Source organism: Oratosquilla oratoria, chromosome 12, assembly GCF_046742065.1.
Source record: "Oratosquilla oratoria isolate Oo_2021 chromosome 12, ASM4674206v1, whole genome shotgun sequence".
Lineage (NCBI taxonomy): Eukaryota > Metazoa > Arthropoda > Malacostraca > Stomatopoda > Squillidae > Oratosquilla > Oratosquilla oratoria.
This window is the reverse complement of record NC_134788.1, coordinates 52598008-52619246: the sequence shown is the minus strand read 5'-3', so window position 1 is coordinate 52619246 and position 21239 is coordinate 52598008. Positions and strand designations below refer to the sequence as shown.

General features: G+C 40.1%; 2 protein-coding genes across 4 annotated transcripts; one reads left to right on the top strand and one right to left on the bottom strand.

Annotated features, from left to right (window-relative positions):
- Positions 1-8315: 8315 nt before the first annotated feature.
- LOC143031765 (uncharacterized) lies at positions 8316-11968 on the bottom strand. Of its 3 annotated transcripts, none has more exons than XM_076196011.1 (2): positions 11626-11968; positions 8316-9851 (listed from the first exon to the last, which is right to left on the bottom strand). In XM_076196011.1, exon 2 carries the CDS (start codon positions 9685-9687, stop codon positions 8737-8739), a length of 951 nt encoding a protein of 316 aa, XP_076052126.1. In that variant the 5' UTR covers positions 9688-9851; positions 11626-11968; the 3' UTR covers positions 8316-8736. The 3 variants fall into 3 exon arrangements, with proteins under 3 accessions (XP_076052126.1, XP_076052127.1, XP_076052128.1); XM_076196012.1 differs by having other exon boundaries at positions 11686-11968; XM_076196013.1 differs by lacking the exon at positions 11626-11968 and adding an exon at positions 11434-11600.
- Positions 11969-15290: 3322 nt separating this feature from the next.
- Positions 15291-19509, top strand: LOC143031757 (uncharacterized). The gene is made up of 3 exons (XM_076195994.1): positions 15291-15387; positions 15614-15812; positions 17249-19509. Exon 3 carries the CDS (start codon positions 17421-17423, stop codon positions 18804-18806), a length of 1386 nt encoding a protein of 461 aa, XP_076052109.1. The 5' UTR covers positions 15291-15387; positions 15614-15812; positions 17249-17420; the 3' UTR covers positions 18807-19509.
- The last annotated feature ends 1730 nt before the right edge of the window (positions 19510-21239 follow it).

Here is a 21239-nt window from a genome sequence, read left to right as displayed (position 1 = left end):
TAGAGGTCATCAGGCCTTTCGTCGTCGCCAAGGATGTCGACGGCCGGTTTTGGCATCCGATAGGACTGCAGGGCGTGGAGGAGATAGCTTCAAGAAAATACATGAAGCTCAGCTCCATAGCACCGTTTGAAAAATTACGTCACTTGGAGTGGGAAAACACCTGACACATAACGTAGAATACAAAACGACATTGGTGGGACTGGACAAACGACAACATGGTGTCTCGAACCCATCGTCGCAGCTCCGTTTTGTAGTGTATTTGTTTTTAAAGAAGTTTTTTATTATCTGTTTCCGCCGAGAAAAACGTATATTACGTTGATGTATTATAATTTTCAAAATTAATATTTAATTATCTCTTGTTACACCGTTTAGGTGTTCACTTTTAAAATTACATACTTATGCAATTTCCCCCCTTACAAGGAAAGTAGCTAAAGTTAGAAGGCATAATTCCACTCCCCCCGTCTTTACGAATTTATTCAGCTCCCGGAAATCCAACACCGGTCGCACGTTGTTCTTGGTTTGCTGCACCACAGCCATCAGAGGCAAGATTCCACCATCCACCGGCTGCTCCCAAGGACTCAAAACTCCCTCATCAATCCACCGCTCTACTTCGAGGTCAAAGTCGTCTCTCACCCCCTCTCCGAGAGTCTGTTCATAGCAGACGACTTTGCTCTTCAATATAAGTGAGCCTCCTTTGAGGTACCACTCTACCTCCCACTTCTGGCCATCAAATTTCGCCAGGAAGTCTTCGTCCTCAATTGTTCAAGGTGTCGTCTTTTCGTCGAAGTGAAACTTCGTGGCGACACCGCCCTCCATGGCCTTCATGATCATTCCTACGTCTATTTCCGGCCTCTGGCGGTTCTTTCCTCTCCATTCCGTACTCGGGTCACGTATCGCTCCAACCCTCACTTGTCTGGCGACAAACGTGACATCTCCGAGCTGTGGTAATTGCATCCATTAACAGCACCACGTCAATTCCCTCTATGACCCTTCTAATAACAACCACTCTTAATAGTATCAGAATGTCTTCCAACATCATTTCAACTTCTTGGTCGCCTTCGCATTTTGTCTCCCTTCCGTCAACTGTCATCAGGGCCATATCTCCCTGTCTGAATCCTTTAATCAGGCCGGCAGTTACAATTGTGGTTGAACAACCGGAATCTACTAGGGCTCTTGTACGTCATCCTCTCAACCAGACATCTACAATCGGCATACATATACATACCGAGGAGGAAACCATCCAAAAAAGTTAACTTCGTTAATCTTAATCCGTTAACCAAATAGTACTGGGTGACCACAATGTCGCATGTGTGTGTGTATTTACCTAGTTGTTCTTTTTTACGGGATGGGGAGTGTGTGTGTGTGTGTGTGTGTATTTACCTAGTTGTATTTTACGGGAAGGGGAGCTATGTTCGTGAAGTCCCGTCTTCATATCTCATTTTATCTAAATTATTTTTAAATTCATGTATTGTTTTTGCACACACCAATTTCTCATCTAACTTGTTCCAACTGTCTGTTACTCTGTGAGGAAAGCTGTTCTTTTTCACATCTCTTCTATAGCTGTGTGTGTGTGTGTGTGTGTGTGTGTGTGTGTGTGTGTGTGTGTGTGTGTGTGTGTGTGTGTGTGTGTGTGTGTGTGTGGGTGTGTGATTCACCATGGTCTTGGGTCACGTGTTGGACTCGTAATCGACAGCTATTTCCCTCCCGAAAGAGAGCTCAGAGCTCGCATGACCGATCTATGGGTAATGCTATGACCTTACCCCCCCACACACACACCCCGATCTATAGTGTGTGTGTGTGTGTGTGTGTGTGTGTGTGTGTGTGTGTGTGTGTGTGTGTGTGTGTGTGTGTGTGTGTGTGTGTGTGTGTGTGTGTGCTTGTGTATGTCTGTGTATACACACACACACACGAACCCAAGATCTCCATCTTCAATAATGATTTCCAACACAAAAGTAATACAAATTGCTTCCCTCCCATATGTTAGTGACACAGAAACACTGCTTCCCTCCTATATGTTAGTGACACAGAAACACTGCTTCCCTCCCATATGTTAGTGACACAGAAGCAGTCCCACACTAAAGCACACAGCTCAGCGGTGCAGTGGTACCGTTTGCAACTGCTAGTCCACTGGTCCGAGTTCGTTTCCGGTCCAAGAGTGAAATAGTTTCAGCATTGCTGGACTCCAACTTTCGTGGGCAAGGAGCTGTGTGTGTGTAAGCTAACAGCATGTCTCCATAGATCTGGCATATATGAACTCTAAGGTCTTATCCGGAGGGTTAATAGTTGCCGATCACGAGTCCAACACGTGGTCCAAGACCATGGTTGATCCCAACAATGACAGCTGTCCACAGTGTCTTCCCAGCGGAGTTTACACGAGGTCCCAAGAAATGTTGCCAGCCATTGTGGAGCTGAAATGTTCAGTTAGTGAAACTCAAGGAAACAATCAAGTCAGTTCCGAATCTGCGAAGCCATTAGAAATATTTCATGCTCATTTTGGTATAGCTTATTATTTTTATGTTATTATTCTAATTAAGGTTGTCAGTCAAAACTCTCACTGATAACCTTAACTCTTATTGATTGCTGAAAGCTTTCACGTATTCTATAAACTTTGTTCCCTAAATACTAAAATGTCTCTCTCTCTCTCTCTCTATCATAAGATCCTGCTTCTACAGTTTTTGTCAGGATGCAAGATGCGTCTTTTAAGCCAAAAATTAACCTGCGTCTACTACAGCCATATTACCGAATGTGGGGTTTCACACACAATGCCGAACGACTGTTGGCGAATGGTTCCCGGGGTCATGGGTGACCCGTGGTGAGCAGTACCCACCGGACTAGAAGAGTGATACTTTTGTCTTGACTTAACAGGTAATTTAAGAGTGACTCTTACCGCCCCCCACTCCAATAGTCCCCAAAGTGCACAACAGGGCAATGGTGACGGACTCGGCCGCAGCCTCCTGATGTACTTTATCTATTTATTTATTATTATTGTCATTATTATTATCATCATCATCATTATTACTATTATTATTATTATTATTATTATTATTAATATTATTATTATTATTATTATTATTATTCATCTAGGTACCATTATCTGCAGATTTCGAGGCCTTTTACCTATGCTGCAGCTGGGTGGGAAAAGTAAATATTCTTATAATTTGAGTTTATGTTCATAAGTTGAATAACCTTACTGAATGTAGCTTGTGATCTATTGTCCGTACAGATGTGACCAGTCCGTTGTTATCATCATTACTGTTAATATAAATACATATACCAATGGCTATTTCCCCCTTACAAGGGAGGTAGCCGACAAAGGCATAAAATCCACTCCCACCTATTCCATCCCCAAATACTCCACTCCCATTCACCTTCTCTTTCCTCCCTATTATCTTGACTTCTCATTATTATTATATTTTTATTGGGGCATCACCGCCGCCATGTAAACAAAACGTGGTCGATCAATATTGCCGTCGGTGTCGTCGTTGACACGATATCGTTCCGATAACCAAACAGAATGATTGGTTTCCTCCTACAAAAACACATTTCAAAAAATTTAAATCGGCAAGGAAATTTTTTATCACACACACATACACGACTCGGTGGCGCGGTTGGTAGAGCACTGGACTGGGAAGTACGGTGGTGCTCGCAGTACCTGGTTCGAATCCTGCCCAGGGCCGAAATTATTTCGGTATCGCTGTGCTTCGGGTCGTTACTCTGACTCTCGTGGGCGGGGAGTTGTGTGTGTGTGTGTGTGTGTGTGTGTGTGTGTGTGTGTGTGTGTGTGTGTGTGTGTGTGTGTGTGTGTGTGTGAAAGGTCATAGCATTACCCATAGATCGGTCATACGAGCTCTGAGCTCTCTTCCGGGAGGGAAATAGCTGTCGATCACGAGTCCAACACGTGATCCAAAGACCAAGGTGAATACACACACACACACACACACATATATATATATATATATATATATATATATATATATATATACATATATATATATACATATATATGTCAACCTACATCGTCCTCGATAGGCATCATTTCGTTTTTACATTTTGGGTGTTGTTCTCTATTGTTTTCTTCTTTCTCAAACTCACTACCCCACTTTAATTTTGTCATTTGTCTCTACTATAATTTATTCTCCTTTTAATTTCCCTATGACCTAATTCTGATATACATACATACATGTATATATATATATACATATATATATATGTATATATTTATATATTATATACATATATATATGATATATACATATATACACACATATATATATATATATATATATATATATATATATATATATATCAGATAATTTTTATGACCATCGCGCAAGGATTCGAACCTGCGCTGTACATGACTACCGCCTTACACCGCTCGACCACTGATACTTAAAATCGTACGAACTCAGAACACTTACTGGTTCTCGAGATTGTGTATATGTATCAGTGGTCGAGCGGTGTAAGGCGGTAGTCATGGCGGGCCTCTTGTCGTCATGTACAGCGCAGGTTCGAATCCTTGCGCGATGGTCATAAAAATTATCTGATTAATGTCGCTGTCCACTAGCGAATTCCTCGTATGGTTACAATGACGAAGCGTGAAAAGGATTCGATCCGGTCCTTACCCCTCCCACGAGTGTACTTGGTCGTACGGTAAAAATGAGAATAGGGTTGCAGGTAGTGACCTTCTCAATCTCGAGAACCAGTAAGTGTTCTGAGTTCGTACGATTTTAAGTATCAGTTGGTCGAGCGGTCTAAGGCGGTAGTCATGGCGGGCCTCTTGTCGTCATGTACAGCGCAGGTTCGAATCCTTGCGCGGTCATAAAAAATTATCTGATAAATGTCGCTGTCCACTAGCGAATTCCTCTTACATATATATATATATATATATATATATATATATATATATTATATATATATATATATATATATATATATGTGTGTGTGTGTGTGTGTGTGTGTGTGTATGTATACAACTTTAGGGTATTTTAGGTTAGGTGACTTAAGGTATGATAATTCTAATTTACGTCGAAGCTAGTTTTACGTTGGTCCGTAGGAATGAATGTGACGTAACTCGAGGACTCCATGTATATATATATATATATATATATATATATATATATATATATATATATATATATATATCATATACATATATAAATATGTATATACCAGCTGCAAGGAGAGGAGGACAAGAAGGGGAAGAGCAGTTGCCAGATTGCCAAGTGTCAGTTCTCTTTTTATTAAAAATGGAAAGGAAAGACAGCTATAGTTTTTAGAGATCTCTAGCTTGGTCCAGGGATTGAGATCTTGTCCCTGCACTTCATAATGGAGGTGGTGTTGAATCTGAAGATAAGATGTTCTCTTCATACAGTAGAGGAGCAATGATATGTACCTGCAAGTGGTGGTTTTCCAAAATAAAAATCAGAATCATCTCCCTGCGGACCACCTTCACAATCTGACAACACCCTCACCTCCCTCTGGAGGTGCAGTCCTGACAGGCTGACACTTGTTCCCCTGTATTCATAGCTTCGATCTGAATCGACTGCCTCCTCGTCGGTTTCCTCCACGTACTTTCGTCCTTCATACTTACATTAACCGTGTCTTCCTCGCCCCTCTCGGAGTCCTTAATTCACTCGTAGTAGTAGCTCGTCCCCTTGTTCCTCGTCTTGTTGTCTCTTGGAGTTATCATACGTGTGGCTGCGTGGTTGTGGTTGTAGATTGGTGTACCCGTACACTCGTAGCCGTATCTTGAACTAAGTCCTGTAGTTTGATGCACTCTTCCCGTTTCTTCGGAGGCGTGGGTTCGAATCCCACCGCTGCCACCACTTTAACTTCCGTCTCTCCGTAACTACTGGTTTACTTCTGTTTACTGTTCCTTTCTGTGGTTTTGCATTTCTTCCTTCACTTTCGACTTTCTTTTCATCACTGTCTTAAGTATGTCTTTCGCCATATATTTCTGTGGGAAGTAGTTTCTTTATGGGGTGAATTAACCCATTCAACTCCGATAACTCCGATGACAAGATGTCTTGTCATTTGGTCAAATAAAACAAAAAATCATAAAACACCAAAATGTTTGATCAAACACCAGAAAAATATGACGTCAGTCCTCGCTTCGCTCGCAGCGAAGCGAGGACTGACGTCATATTTTTCTGGTGTTTGATCAAACATTTTGGTGTTTTATGATTTTTTGTTTTATTTGACCAAATGACAAGACATCTTGTCATCGGAGTTGAATGGGTTAAACGGAGGTAATTTTCTTTTCTTCCGGAATAATATCACACATGGCTTGTCAATTTACGAGGGAATCCCAACTGGGATCCTCAATTTACTTCTTACTCCACCTGTGCACCGACGTCACGACATTCTTAGTCCAATGATCTTTATTGTTGCAACTATGTGCCTCCCCTAAGGGCGTGACTCTACTCCCATGAACCAATAAAATTTTCTCCTCCAACCTTTCTCCAATCAGACTGTTACAACGTCTTAATACTGCTTACTCAAGCATTCACGATATCGATGCATGAATGGTTTAGTTAACATACTGTCAAAGCATTAAAATCTGGTCCCTAGCAGTTGTTTATAAACTTTGGACGAGGAGCGAGATTATACAACTCCTTTGTGGCTATTGTTTACCAAACAAACTCATGAAAATTAAATTCTTGACACCTACCCCTCTACCTACCTAGTCTACCTTTATCTACCAGCTTCTTACATCTCCAGAGTGGGACTAAAATTCCATCAGCTTCAACAGTGTTTCCTCTATGTTTTCATTTAAGGAGAGCTGACAACTGGTGACTGCTCATCCTCTCCTACTACTATAGGCTGGTGACATAGTCCCACAATAATACATCAGTCCAAAGTTTTTTCACAGAGAAATTCACAAGAAGGCCAGACAACCATTGCCAGGAATTATGAGGCCGTAGATTTCCAATTAGTGATACTCAAAGGAACCATTATCATTCTTTGCATAACCATTGGCAGTACTTATTCCTGTAGCATTCTAGAGATCACCAATTTCCTCTAAAAGTTCCTTTGAATAACCAGTTGACATTAGCCATAACAGATAAAGATGATGACATACTTGAATGGGTTAATTACATTAGTTTTTTTCTCTTTTGGGGAATGGTGGGCTTTCCTTCTGATCAATGAGCCCCATACATCTCAACATCTTTCATTTTATTCCTGCAAACTTTTCTACATCACCTCCTTGCCTACCTAGTCTCTTCCATATTTGCTATCTCATGGCATCATCAGTTACACATGTGATCCACTTGATATCCCCCTTTCTGGCAACTTCTCATGCCTGATTTCACTTCTGTTCCTTTATTAGCTCTCCAATATTTTCTATTACTGTCTCTTCTCTTACACAGGTCCTCTTCCAGTTTTCAATGTTTTCACAATTCCTCTCTCCATTGCTCTTTGTACCTTCCTTACGTTAGTCACTGCCATGCCAAATTCCAAATTTCACACTCATAGATCATAACTTTTTCTATGTTTACTTGTTTCCAAACAATTGCAATAACACATTTTGTTTCAAATAATAACCACTTTTGCTTATCGAGTTTTTAATTATTTTCACAATTTGTCACATGATTTGATCTTAATGTCTAACAACCTCTCAATTTAGTGCAAATTATGAGCATGCTGATAACCTTGCATGTACAACTGCACTATACCCAGCTATAATGAAGAACATTGTCTTTTCCTTGCACCACTGAGTCAGTGTTCTTGATTAGCTCAACTCCATCTTATCCAAGATCCTTATACATCAATATTAGCTCAAGGAATGTGCATACTGTGTAGTCTAAAATGGTAAAAGGAATATATTTATTTAATTTCACTTCATACTCGTAATCCAGAGAACTAATTAAGATGAGATTTTCCATATAATGCACAAGTGCAACTACAGTACTATTTTCTTTTTAAACATGAGTTACAATAATGTTGACTATTTCTAACGGAAGGCCATTACATTATTACTGTGTTATGAAAAGAAACTCCATATGCAAACATCCACATCAACAAAAACTTAATGAAAATTATATGTTTTTTTTTTTTTATTCACAACATAGCAACTATTAATAACAAGGTTTACAAAATAATTTTCTTAAATCAGACAAAACTGAAGACATGCCCAAGTGCCACTCATCTGTAGTTGCATTATGCCCACGACCTATCATAAAAATCTTCTTCCAAAGGCCCATCAACTCTATCCCTTCTACCCAGCAGTAAACATCTTGCACATGATGCACAAGTGGTGGAATTATTCATGGTATAATTGTGCCAAATTTAAACTTTTTGTTTCTCTTGCATTTGTTACTTTTCTCAGTTTTTTGCCAGACGCTTGAGAGTTGTGCTTGGTTGAGTACCATTTACTGAGAGTATACCATGTGTGTGTGTTGCATTGCCTCCAACCAGAGCAATGTGGCTAGGAACAGGTATGACCATCCATGAGAGGATGTAGAGCTACCTCATCCTTTTATTAATTTGTTTATATAACCCTTGTAAAAGAGATGAACATTCTTGATTTCCTCATAAGGGGCATTTTGCCAGTATTTGTAACCACTGTTGACAAGGGTCTGAGTGATGTGGTTCAGTTTATCTACCATAGCCCTTCATGAAGAGGAATGTGATAAGGTTTGCCCAATGTAGGCCTCCATTTCATAAGTCTTGGCATTCACTCTCCCCAGTGAGGCTAATTTATGATTGACATTCCTTCAACAAAATTAATCATTTCTAGCCCATTTCCTTGTCTAAGTCATGTTCCTCTACTTTAATTTCAATTTCCAAACTTTTTCCCAAAAGATTATCATTTGAACAATTACTGCCTTGTGTTGACTTCAAAATTTGAAAATCTTCAGCCCTTTCCCCTTTAATCAAAGATGATTTTGAATGGCCTGCCTGGGAAGAAGTTTTGTCTTCACCATGTTGCCTCATGTGTTTCTTCAAAGTTCCTTGATGTGCAAATGCTGCGACACAGATCTTGCATTTGTACGGTCGTTCGCCTGTGTGTATGCGAAGGTGTCTGTGCAGAGAACACGGTAAAGAAAAAGATGAATCGCAAGATCCACATTTATAAGGCTTTTCGCCTGTATGCGTTCGAAAATGTCTTTTCAGGTATTCGGATTTAGAAAAAGATGATTCACAAACTGAGCATTTGTGAGGCTTTTCGCCTGTGTGCCTTTGTAGATGCGCTTTCAAGTTTCCGGGCTGCGAAAAAGATGAACTACACACTGAACACTTGAACGGTTTTTCACCGGTGTGCGTAAGAAGATGCCGTCTTAGAGAATGAGCTGACGAAAAAGAAAAATTACATTGCGAACATTTGTGAACCTTTTCACCCGTGTGCAGCTGAAGGTGTGCATACAGGCCTCCATAGTACGAAAAAGACGAGTCACAATGTAAACACTTGTACGGCTTTTCGCCTGTGTGCGTCCGAAGGTGCGCTTTTAGATTTCCAGATTCTGAGAAGGAGGCCGCACAAAAGGAGCATTTAAATGGCTTCTCGCCTGTGTGAGTGCGAAGGTGTCTTTTCAGCGAGCCAGATACCGAAAATGAAGAATTGCATAATGAACACTTATGAGGTCTGTCTTTTTTAAATGTACAGTGATGACCCTCAAGAGCAGAGGCAGAAGAAAAGTCAGATTTACAAAGTGTACACTTGTAATTTTGACATATACTGGTCATTTTGTCTCAATTTCTATTCACTTAAACGAAAACACTTATTATGTCAGTCTGAAGGACTGACCTTTGATATCTTGAACTCTCTGCCTTTTCATCATTTCATATTTGTATGATTTTCTTTTTGTGTAATCACAAGTAGTTTCTTGTCAACTTCATACCTGCAAATTCTGAAATTGTGAGAATGACTTTATTAAAATCACCACAGACTATGAAATTATTATATGTAATATCATATAAAACAAGTCTACAGAAAAACAACACTATCATTTCTACCTGACACTATGATATATTCATCTATCTATATACCAAAGCCTTTTTCTATCTTATAAAGGAGGTAACCAAGTTAAAAGGCATGTACCTACCACTACCCATTCCACTCCCTTCATAATGAGCTAATTTCTAATCTGACCAATATTTCATTTGTCATATTTAGGGGAAATAATATAAATACTGGCAAAACATCATTGGATTCATCTAGTTTCTCTCGCTATTATATAACTGAATCTATATATTGCAATAATAGAGTTAAATGGGATAACAGCAGCAGAAGTACAGTAACCAAATACATTGCAAAACATTGAGAAAGAACCCATGAATGTGGAAGCCTTATTTTAAACAATTTATTTCACCTGATATATTTATAATCTTTACTGCATGATCTCTTGATACAAAAAATCATCACATCTAAGGAAATCATGAACAATAATGAGGATCCTACATTAAAAATAAATTACAAACCTTTACCATTAAAATATCATCAGATACAACTAAAAATACACTAAGCTCACTGTTAACTTATGAATTGAGTTACCTAGACTATTTTAAGCAAATGAGCCTCATTTATTCACTCCCATTTCATTTATTTTCATTGGTTCAAACCTAATATGTGGTTGTTTAAAACCCTGAACAAGTATGGAGTATTTTGCAAGCACAGGTCTACTAAATTCACTACACACACGGTATTTATAACATACAAATGATAAAAAAAGAAGTGGGGCGAGGGAAAGGACCAAACAAAGTTAGCAATAGATCAGGGGATGAAGTGGTGTGTCATAAAAAATAAATGAATAAATAAATAAAGGAAGAAATAACAAAAAGACTGGAATTAGCAAACATAAATAGTGACACACTGACATTAATTTCACAAATTGATGCCCCTATCCTTCTATATTTCTTAACATTCTTCATTTCTTATATATATTAAACTTTTGCTATGTCCTCTTGACATTTTTAATCCAATACTAGCAGATCCTTTCTGATTATTTTTTTTTTCCATTTCACCATTCTAATGAAAAATCTCAAATCCCCTCTTTCTCTTGTTTTTTGATGTGATGTACTGGAAAGGATTTATGTTTCTGGGGATCTATCTGTCATAACTATAATTCTATTCATGGTTTTAGCTTGAGCTCTATCACCTTGGCTATTACAGGAGTTGTCATATCTCTGGAAAACCTGAACTTCTTGCTTAAAACATCAAGGCCACTATTATTATACCAGCAGGCTGACTTTTTCAATTTGTTCCCGTGACCTCACAACACCCATCCATTCCAAACCAAAATGACCTTTCTGTCAGTTTGATCTAATCCTTTTAATGACCTGAATAATATGTCCATTAATAAAATATATTTTGGATTACTTTTACTCTCTGCAAAGGTGGGTGTTTTTCATTTATGACGTTCTAAATTGTCCTCATGACCCCGTCACCCAGTGACACCCACTATGAAATATTTCTAGAGCACCTTCACATACCTTTAAAGTTTAAACTGTAGGAAATACAAAAGTATTTCGTGTTTATGAATCCGCACTTTTTCGAACTCTAGTATGGTCTATGCTTTCAAAAGCGACTAATGCGTATCTACTACGTCCGACAAATAAAACACATATTACATTTGGCGATTTGCTGCGGCTCGAAAATTACGGGAACGGAAAAAAGAAACTTACAATTGTTTCGAGAAGAGTCCAAGAAAATTATAACAGATCGTGACAAATTGTACGGCTTACTTTCCTGTGAACGAGACCCATGTATACATTGTCAGGAAGTTCACATTGTTTACATCACGTGTGTCAGTGTAATTACACATATACAGAAGGTAGCTTGGTTAGTTCAGTCGTCTATGATGTTTACATTCGCGAAATGAGTCACTGCCCAAAAGTGGCGCCAAAAGCAAATTGGAGAAAGCATGTCATTTGTATTTGCCCAATTATAATATACAGGATGCACCCTCTTGTATGATGCCATAATTAAGATAATACTTAGATATGTTTAAATAAAATGGGTCTTGATCATTTTAGTGCGTTCCAACTGAACCCTCAGATGTCTTGTACCAGCCATGAATTTTCGAGGTGAGATTCGGGGGCTGTAAATCTGTTAGATGAAGACCATCTACTGTCCCACGACTCCATATGGTGCTTCATGGGACTGAACTTCCACCTGGTAGTGACTGAGACTGACAACATATTCAGTTACTATCAAATATTCCTCCCACTACCCACCCAACAATTACTTCATTCTTACCACTAACGACTAAAAACCCGCTGGCGATGATGCAAGGCAGTGTGGGAAAGATATAGTGATCTCTAGAAAATCTAAGTCCCAACGCACTTGGCAGGCATTGTAGGACCATTGTTCACCTAGGCTGAGACTATGAAAACAGGATGTCAACGTTTGTTCCTATCATACACATCACCTTTGCATCTTTTCTGACCATCTCGACCTGTAATCAAAGATTTTCACCAGTGAGTATGTCATAAATTGTACTAAGTCACCAAAGGACAAAACCTGCCAGACCAAGCGCTCTCGGGACAAAATCCACTGGAGCAAACCCCTTTAACTTTAGATATCCTCAACGTGAACCCCACTTTACTTTGACTAAGGGTGAGTTTTTTTTTTCAAGAATAGATTTGGTATGGCAAGTGTGATAGGTTAGGTTATGTTGCGTGTGTTCGATTATGTTGGATGAGTTAGATCATGTTGGATGGTTTAGATTGGGTTTGGTAAATTTGATCAGATCAATATTATGTAACAGTTTGTGAAGTTGACCTCATCAATACCCACTCTTACATGTACCCCCTGTGGAAACAACTGTAAGGGGTTTTTGGGTTGAGGTGTATTCCATTAGGATTTGGCCTCAATGGGTTATTTCCCAAGGAGATTTTGTCCTGTATTTCTTAATAAACAAATAGGACTATGACGAACATATGTAAGGGACTAACGATGAGCACCTCACATCAGGATGTCAGAGAAAATTATCTCTTTGCCACCCAACCCTGCTAACATCCTTCCATTTATAAGGTGCAGGGTTGACACTCGGTGTTTTGACTAGGCCAAAGGCCTCCCTTGGTCAATATCTGTATTTCCTCCACCTTTAAGCAATATCATAACTGGCAACTGGTGTCTGCCCATCTTTCTGTACTACTTTCAGGTGTTGACATAAAACCAGCCCCACACAAACGCAATGCAGGAATCGGTCATAAACAGATGTAGATAGAAATTTGAAACTTATGAAAATATTGAAAACAGAAATGTAGCACCTGACAGTTTTAGTGGTACAGGGTGATGACGCATGATAGTAATTATAATAATGCATACATACATATACCAACGTGTTTTTTTTTTCGCCATTCAAGGGAGGTAGTCAAAGGCATAAATCCACTCCCACCCACGTTATCCACACGTATTCCACTCCCATTCATTAACTCTTTTCTTAGCTCCTCGTGGATGATGGGTCATCCCTGCATCTCGCCCAATGCCCTGGGTCAGAAGCAATGTAGCAAGGCACAGCACACCCACAGCAAGGCCGCTTCATTTAATTGGTGACCTCCTCTCTCTGTCCTGTTATGCAGAAAAAGAGAAAACATGGGTAAATATCTTGGGGCTGCATCAAAATATCATTCAACCTCTCACCCATCGCCTACCCACTCCCATGCACCACAGCATCATCCATACACAACCAACGTTTCTCAACCTTTTTACCCTTGTGTAACCTTTAAAATAAAATGCATGTCTCAAGGAACCCCTGCTCGAAAAAATATATATATACCATACCTTTCTCATTTTATTTTCATAGTAATGATAGGTTAGATAGGATTATGTCTATATTACATTATTACAATAACCAAGAATTTGTCGTGCGTGTTTAATTATATCCCGTATATGAAATTAAATAAAAAATCAAAAGTGCTTTAGCATATCTCACTTGTTCTCGTGGAACCCTTAGTGACCTTTTGTGGAATCTAATTAGGGTTCCGGGGAAGCCTGGTTGAGAAACGTTGCTAAGATGTGCGCGCCTACATGTTTTACAACTGGTGTAAATAAAGAAAAAATGTGCGCACACAAGGTTTTCAAATTATATTAAAATCCATTCAGTAAAGGAGTTCCACCCAAACATCAACTCAAAAAATATGGTAACTTGCCAGCCGTCAAACCAATATATATATATATATATATTCTGACTCTAGCGTATTTGCTTAAATGATCAAATGGTGACTTGCACGGGTGCGCACATACTGTACTTTTCGGAGAAGGCAAAGTTTACACACAAGCATATTTCTGCGCACACAGCAAAAAATGACAGGGAGCATTGCCACTCACCCTTATGTTTTGTCTTCTTCCTTCCTTCCTCAGCAGACATCCCCTTCTTTCCCAGTGTCCCTTTTACCCCATCCATCCATCTCATCCTTGGTCACCCCCTTATGTTCAATTCCTCCACCTCAAACTTCCACACCTCTTTTACCATTAGCAGGGCCACCTCCCCAAGTATCCCCCATCCCCCACGGACCTAACTCTGCCTTATTTAACCCCCCCCCAAATAATCTTGTACTGTATTCAAACGCTGAAAAGAGTTATAGGTAATGGCTGAAACAGCTTACAGGGTAAAAAGGATAAAATTCTGACGTCTTTTGCATTTTCCTCCTGAGTTTGGACTCTGAAGAAAAGAAAATACAGAATGGTATGGTCTCTTGAAATCAGTGTACATTAGCATTCAACAGATATTGCTAGTAAGAAAGCTTATGAATATATATATATATATATATATATATATATATATATATATATATATATATATATATATGGGGGGGTGTATACATATACACGCACATAAATGAGATCTGAGCTCTCTTCCGAGAGGGAAATAGCTGTCGATCACGTCCAACACATGATCAAAGAACATGGTGATTCACATATATGTTGTGCTCGTGATTGACAGCTCCCGAATAAAAGTTCCGAGTATACAACCATATGCCCTGATTTATAGGTTATGCTGTGATCTTGCATATACACACAACTTCTTGCCTACTAGAGATGGAGTGCCGACTCGCAGTGCAGCGATGCTGGCGTGTTCAGTCCTGGGCGAGACTCGAACTAGGTCAAAAATTGCACCACTGCACCGTTGAGCCATGTGTGTGTTTGCGCGTGTGTATCCACAAAGTACTAAAAAATGTAGTCTGACATTTTGCGGTATCCGTTGTAACGCATTAAAAAGGTAAAGCCTATTTGTCTTTTCTTGTTTCTCTCAAATGCAGCTACAAAGGAATAAGATTGGTTTATATAAAATTTAATTAGCGAAATAATTATATTATTTCAGAAATCGCTAATGTCGAACGAGGCTACAAGTAGCAAACTGTGCACCGATGTAATGTAAACAAATATGGCTTCTCAGGTTATTCGTCATTTCCTGTCGGAACTTTGGAAATCGCTGAAAAGTATGTTAAAGCATTTTCAGCCATGATCAATGTTTAGACGCACAATTTATTGTTTCGTAGATTCTTGATACAATATATATCACTGTTGAACATAGTTGGTATAGTGACTCAATAAAGTACATACACAAATTATGTGTTCCAGTTTTGTGACAATTTATTTGTTTGTTTATAAATATTGCGAAGATGGCACATCTTCATTATATTCTTGTAATATATTTTTTTCTAGCCTGCTGTGCATATGGTTCGAATTAAGCCGTGATTTCCATCGTGAGCCTGTTGTTTGTGATCCGCCGTCTTCTCGGATCGATCTTTAGACACTGTTGGAAACTAAAGTTGTCACGGAAAGTGAACGAATGAAGTTAAAGTGTGCCAAAAACACATAAGTAAACAAAGGAAAAAATATATGTTCCCGTGAATTCATACTGGTATGGTATATCCACCATTTTAGTGTATTTTAGACTGCATTTTGACCATTTTCACCCAATGGCAATTATTTGTAGCATGTGACATTGACTTCTAGTTTAAAAATAACATGCTATACTAAGTTCTGTCCTGATGTACATTCTTAACATAACCGTAAGAATTGATCTAACGTGAAAGGCAGAGCCCCCTTAAAATCTGTTTTTGCATAACCTAACCTCGATTTTCATTTTGTATAATTTTAGATTGGTCAACTATTTTCACTCATGTTAATATTTAGTTCCTTCCATTTGCAAAAAAGATTATGCTATAGTGTAGTCAATCCAAATCCATAAATCTACCCTCCGCTGAGGTGGGAGGAACCTTTTCAAACTCCTATTGCCAAGCACAAATTGACAATTATTATGAGTGAATGTGTTTGAGATGAGGTGCCTCAGAAGTATGATAGGGATTATAAAGCTGGATAGAGTGAGAAACAAGGAGGTGAGGAGGAGAACGGGGTGGAAAGGGAGCTGGGAGATAGGGTTGATTACAGGGATGGTTTGGAAGGCAGAGGTGGAAGGAGTGAGATGAGGTGCATGAGAAGTATGATAGTTATTACGAGGCTGGATAGCGTGAGAAACTAGGAGGTGAGAAGGAGAGCGGGGGTGGAAAGGGAATTAGGAGATAAGGTTGATGAAAGATTACTGGGATGGTTTGGACACATGGAAAGTATGAGTGAAGCAAGATTAGTAATAGGTGTGGAAGGTAGAGGTGGAAGGAGTGAACATGAGGGGGCGACCTAGGATGAGATGGATGGATGGGGTAAAAGGGGCATTGAGAAAGAGGGGAATGTCTATTGAGGAAGGAGGGGAGAAGACAGGAGATAGAGGTGAATGGAGAATGGTTGTTTATGGATGTTGCTGTGATGCATGAGGGGGATTGGGTGGTGGGTGAGGGAATATGTGTGAAAAATAAATTGACATAGCCTGATGGGATTTTTCCCCTTCGTCTCCTTTTCTGCATAAGGGGATGGAGATGGGCTGTCCCCAATTTAAGGAAGTGGCCTCACAGTGAATGTGTTGTGTCTTGCAACACTGCTGACCCAGGGCAGTGGGCAAGATGCAAGGATGACCCATCATCCAGGAGGTGCCAAGATAAGAGGGAGGGAAGGGGTTGGATGGGAGTGAAGTATGTTGGGGATGGAATGGGTGGGGATGCCTTTTTTTTTTTTTTTTTTTAACATTGTATGGGGAAAAGCCTTTGGTATATGTATGTATTGCTCTCAAAAATCCCCCTTCTTAGCCAACCCTTGCATGATGGAACCATCTTTTTCATTGTTGATTTTTTATGCATCTACTGTAGTAGCATCAGTAACCTACTGGCCATAATAATTGTTGGATTTATGTAGTATTGTCATGCTTAATTGCATTTTTTTAAAAAAGCCTTTCAATCTTTCCAGAACTTGGTAAAGGAGACATGAAACAATGACTATCCGTGAAAGAAAAAACGTAGGAAAGTACTGGGACATTATGCCTGTGCAGACAGCTGAAGGTGTAAAAGGTCATTCTAGAGCACAGGTATAAGAATAAATAATCAAATTTAAATCAGTGTAAAGGTACAAGTAAAACAAAATGGCCTGCAGGTGTGAGAAGGAAGACTGTTCCATTTGTGAATCTTCTGCTTCTACTCTTGAAGGTCATCATTCAACACTGAAAGGAGATAAATCTTACAAATGTTCACTATGTGATTCTTCATTTTCTTCGGCCACTTCCCTAAAAAAGCACATTCGTGTTCACACGGGCGAAAAACCTTACCGCTGTTCCTTGTGTGATTCCTCTTTTACTGAATCGGGAAATTTGAAAAAACACATTCGCATCCACACAGGCGAAAAGCCGTACAAATGTTGTTTTTGCGAATCTTCCTTTTCCCGAGCTGACTCTCTGAAAAAGCACAGTATGGTGCATTCAGGTGAACGACATACAGGCGAAAAGCCTTTTAAATGTTCAGTGTGCGGTCATTCTTTTTCTTTATCTGGTCATCTAAAGCGGCACCTTCGCACGCATACAGGCGAAAGGCCTTACAAATGTTCGCTTTGTCACGCTTCGTTTACTCGAACCGATTCTCTGAAATTGCATCTTCAGAAACACACTCATGATAAACCGTACAAATGTTCAGTCTGTGGTTCGTCATTTTACCAATCTTACGACCTTAAAGTACACAATCGTTTACACACAGGCGAGAAGCCGTACAAATGTTCATACAGTGAGCCGTCATTAAGTAGACCTGAAGACCTTAATCTGGACAACCAAGGAAAAGCTGATGAGAAATCTCACAAATGTACACTCTGTGAATCTTCTTTCAGTAAGCCTAAGGACCTCAAACTGCACATTCAAGCCCACACGGGTGAAAAGCCTTTCAAATGTTCACTGTGCGAGTCTTCCTTTTCCCGAGCTCAGTATCTGAGAAAACACATTCGGATACATACGGGCGAAAAGCCGTACAAATGTTCGTATTGTGATTTTTCTTTCTCGGATCCTGGAAAACTCAAAATGCATCTTCGTACGCACACTGGCGAAAAGCCTCACAAATGTTCGATTTGTGGGTCGTCCTTTGCTCGTCCAGGCGATCTCAAAGTGCACGTCCGCACACACACGGGAGAAAAGCCCTACCGGTGCTCAGTTTGCGATTCGTCTTTTACTTCGTCGGGTTCTTTACAGCGGCACCTTCAGACACATACGGGTGAAAAACCTTACGAGTGTAAAGTCTGCGGCTTAACATTCGCAGGAAATTTGAAGAGGCATATGAAAAAACATAATAAGAATAAAGCTAAAAATGTGGAGGATTTTTCTCCTGAGGAAGGCCATTCTAAAGCGTCTTCTATAGAAGAGAACACAGCTGATGAAACTCAGAGTGTGATGTCCTCCCAAGACAATGTTTTTTCAGGAAATAACATCATACTGGAAGTTGATATTAAAGTAGAGGATAATAATATAAAGAAGGAGGAGGAGGATAAATGAATTTAGTTTTTTTGCTTTTAGAATACATTGTAAATAGCAGATAGCAGGACAAGAAGTTTTAATTTGTTGGAATCAATCATCTCATTAAATTTTTTTTGTTTTTTTATTGTAATTGTTACCTTGGGGTTTACTTAAATGGAAACAATCAACCCCACAGTAGCTAGTAATGTTCCTTGGGCCCTCTCATAACCCTCTTGGAAGAAACTTTGGATTTATCTGCATTAGCGTGAGGACGTACTTTGATGTTTCAAGCTGACAGAAGGAGGAAGGGAACAACCACCATTTGTTAGCTCTGTATGGCTGTAGTTTCGGAGGTTATGGTGTTATGGACTTGAAGACGGGTGGTAGGGAGGCAATTCTCTCCATCGATTAAGAGGGTCATCATAAGCAGACACTCATCTTTAGCTTAATATGAATGAATGCCTCAGCCTGTGTGTTGACAGCTTTTTCTCCTGAAGTTTAATAAGAGCTTCAGCTTGTATAAAGATTAATCTCTGCTGAAGTTTATTATTATTGTTGTTTTGGGGGGAATCTGAATGTGTAATAGTGGCTTTTCAACAGATGGGAATAAATAAGAAGCTTGGCATGAAAAATAGTGAAAAAGTAACCTATTTCTCCTATGTGAAAATAGTGGTGCATATATTTAGACAAAATCATTCTAAAAAAAATTGTGGGATTGTAGAAATGTCATTCCATTTTCAAATATATAATAGGAATTTGTACATTCCTACATATAATATTGCCTATTACTATCCTGAATAAAGTACCAGAACTATTGATGAATGCCAGGCTGCTGTACAAACCACAACAACCACGTGACGTGGAGCACACGTTGTCGCCCACAAGACTAGACCAGACGCTCCCATGACAGGGCGACCCCTACGCTGGTGATTCGAATGAAGACCATGGACCAGTCTTCCGTTGCTACCGCTCCAACTCTTCCAGCAGCCACTGGGCGACATTAAACTAAGCGCAGCATACGTCGAGATGCTGTCCATCGATCGCCTCCTACCCACAGCCGACAGAACTATTAGGATCATCGACATGCTCCGTCAGATGTGACTCCTGCGCCTCCTAGCGCCCGTCCGATCTGCCCTTGCCAACATCAAAAACGAAATAATCACCGCAGCAGCAGTACCAGCCCACATGCACCAACAGAAACGACAGTGGACCACCTTCGGGAGTTGCCACGATTCCTGGAGCTTCGTCCTTGCAGACGTCGGGACGCCTCTCCTCGGTGCCGAGTTCCCCCCATTCATTACAGGTTAGTGGTCAACATTATCAACAGCCTGGTCTGCGCAACAGATCCAGCCTCGACTACCCTCCAAACCGCACCGTCATCGACACTAGACAATCACGCCCAACGCTCACCGAAGCCATTTGGGGTAACCTTATCATAACCCCAGCAGAGATGGCTCATCTCGACTCCACTGCAAACAGTATTGTAATCAACCACGGCTACCGCCATCGACGCTAGACTTTCCTATGCCTGACGTTCATCGAGCCATCTGGGGCAACCTCAACATCATGTCTCCAGCAGAGATGGCCAGTGGCCATCCTCTCGCATGCGGAATTCCCTCTTAAGCCATTCAACTCCGATGACAAGATGTCTTGTCATTTGGTCAAATAAAACAAAAAATCATAAAACACCAAAATGTTTGATCAAACACCAGAAAAATATGACGTCAATCCTCGCTTCGCTGCGAGCGAAGCGAGGATTGACGTCATATTTTTCTGGTGTTTGATCAAACATTTTGGTGTTTTATGATTTTTTGTTTTATTTGACCAAATGACAAGACATCTTGTCATCGGAGTTGAATGGGTTAAGCCAAAGCCATTTTAAAAGGTGGGTATTGTACAAACCACAACCACTTAGCGTGGAGTACACGTTATCGCCCACACCTCATGGCACAGTGGTTAGAGTTCCCAGCTGCCATTACGGCGGTCCGGAATCGAATCCCGCCTAGGAGTGAAATAATTTCAGTATCGCTGCGCTGCATGTTGTTACTCCAACTCTTGTGGGCGGGGAGTTGGGTGTGTGTATGCGTGTAAGGTCACACCATTACCCATAGATCGGTCATATATGAGCTCTGAGCTCTTCCAGGAGGGAAATGGCTGTCGATCACGAGACCAACACGTGACCCAAAACAATGGTGAATCACAAGGCACATGACGCGACTATGACAGTGTGACCCTGTTTGACCCGACCTAACCTAATCCAGTGCAATTATGTAATTACGCACCCCAGGTGACTACCCACGCAGTACCGGTATGTTGTTGCATATATGAGTATCCTATATTTGCAATGTATGAAAATAATCATTATTTTGGGTGACAAGGAGTCAGTTATTCTACGGACGAGAATGGAGCGTTACGTTTTCGACGTCATACGTAGGGAGATCGAAAACGTTTTTGTACGACTTCTATTGAATT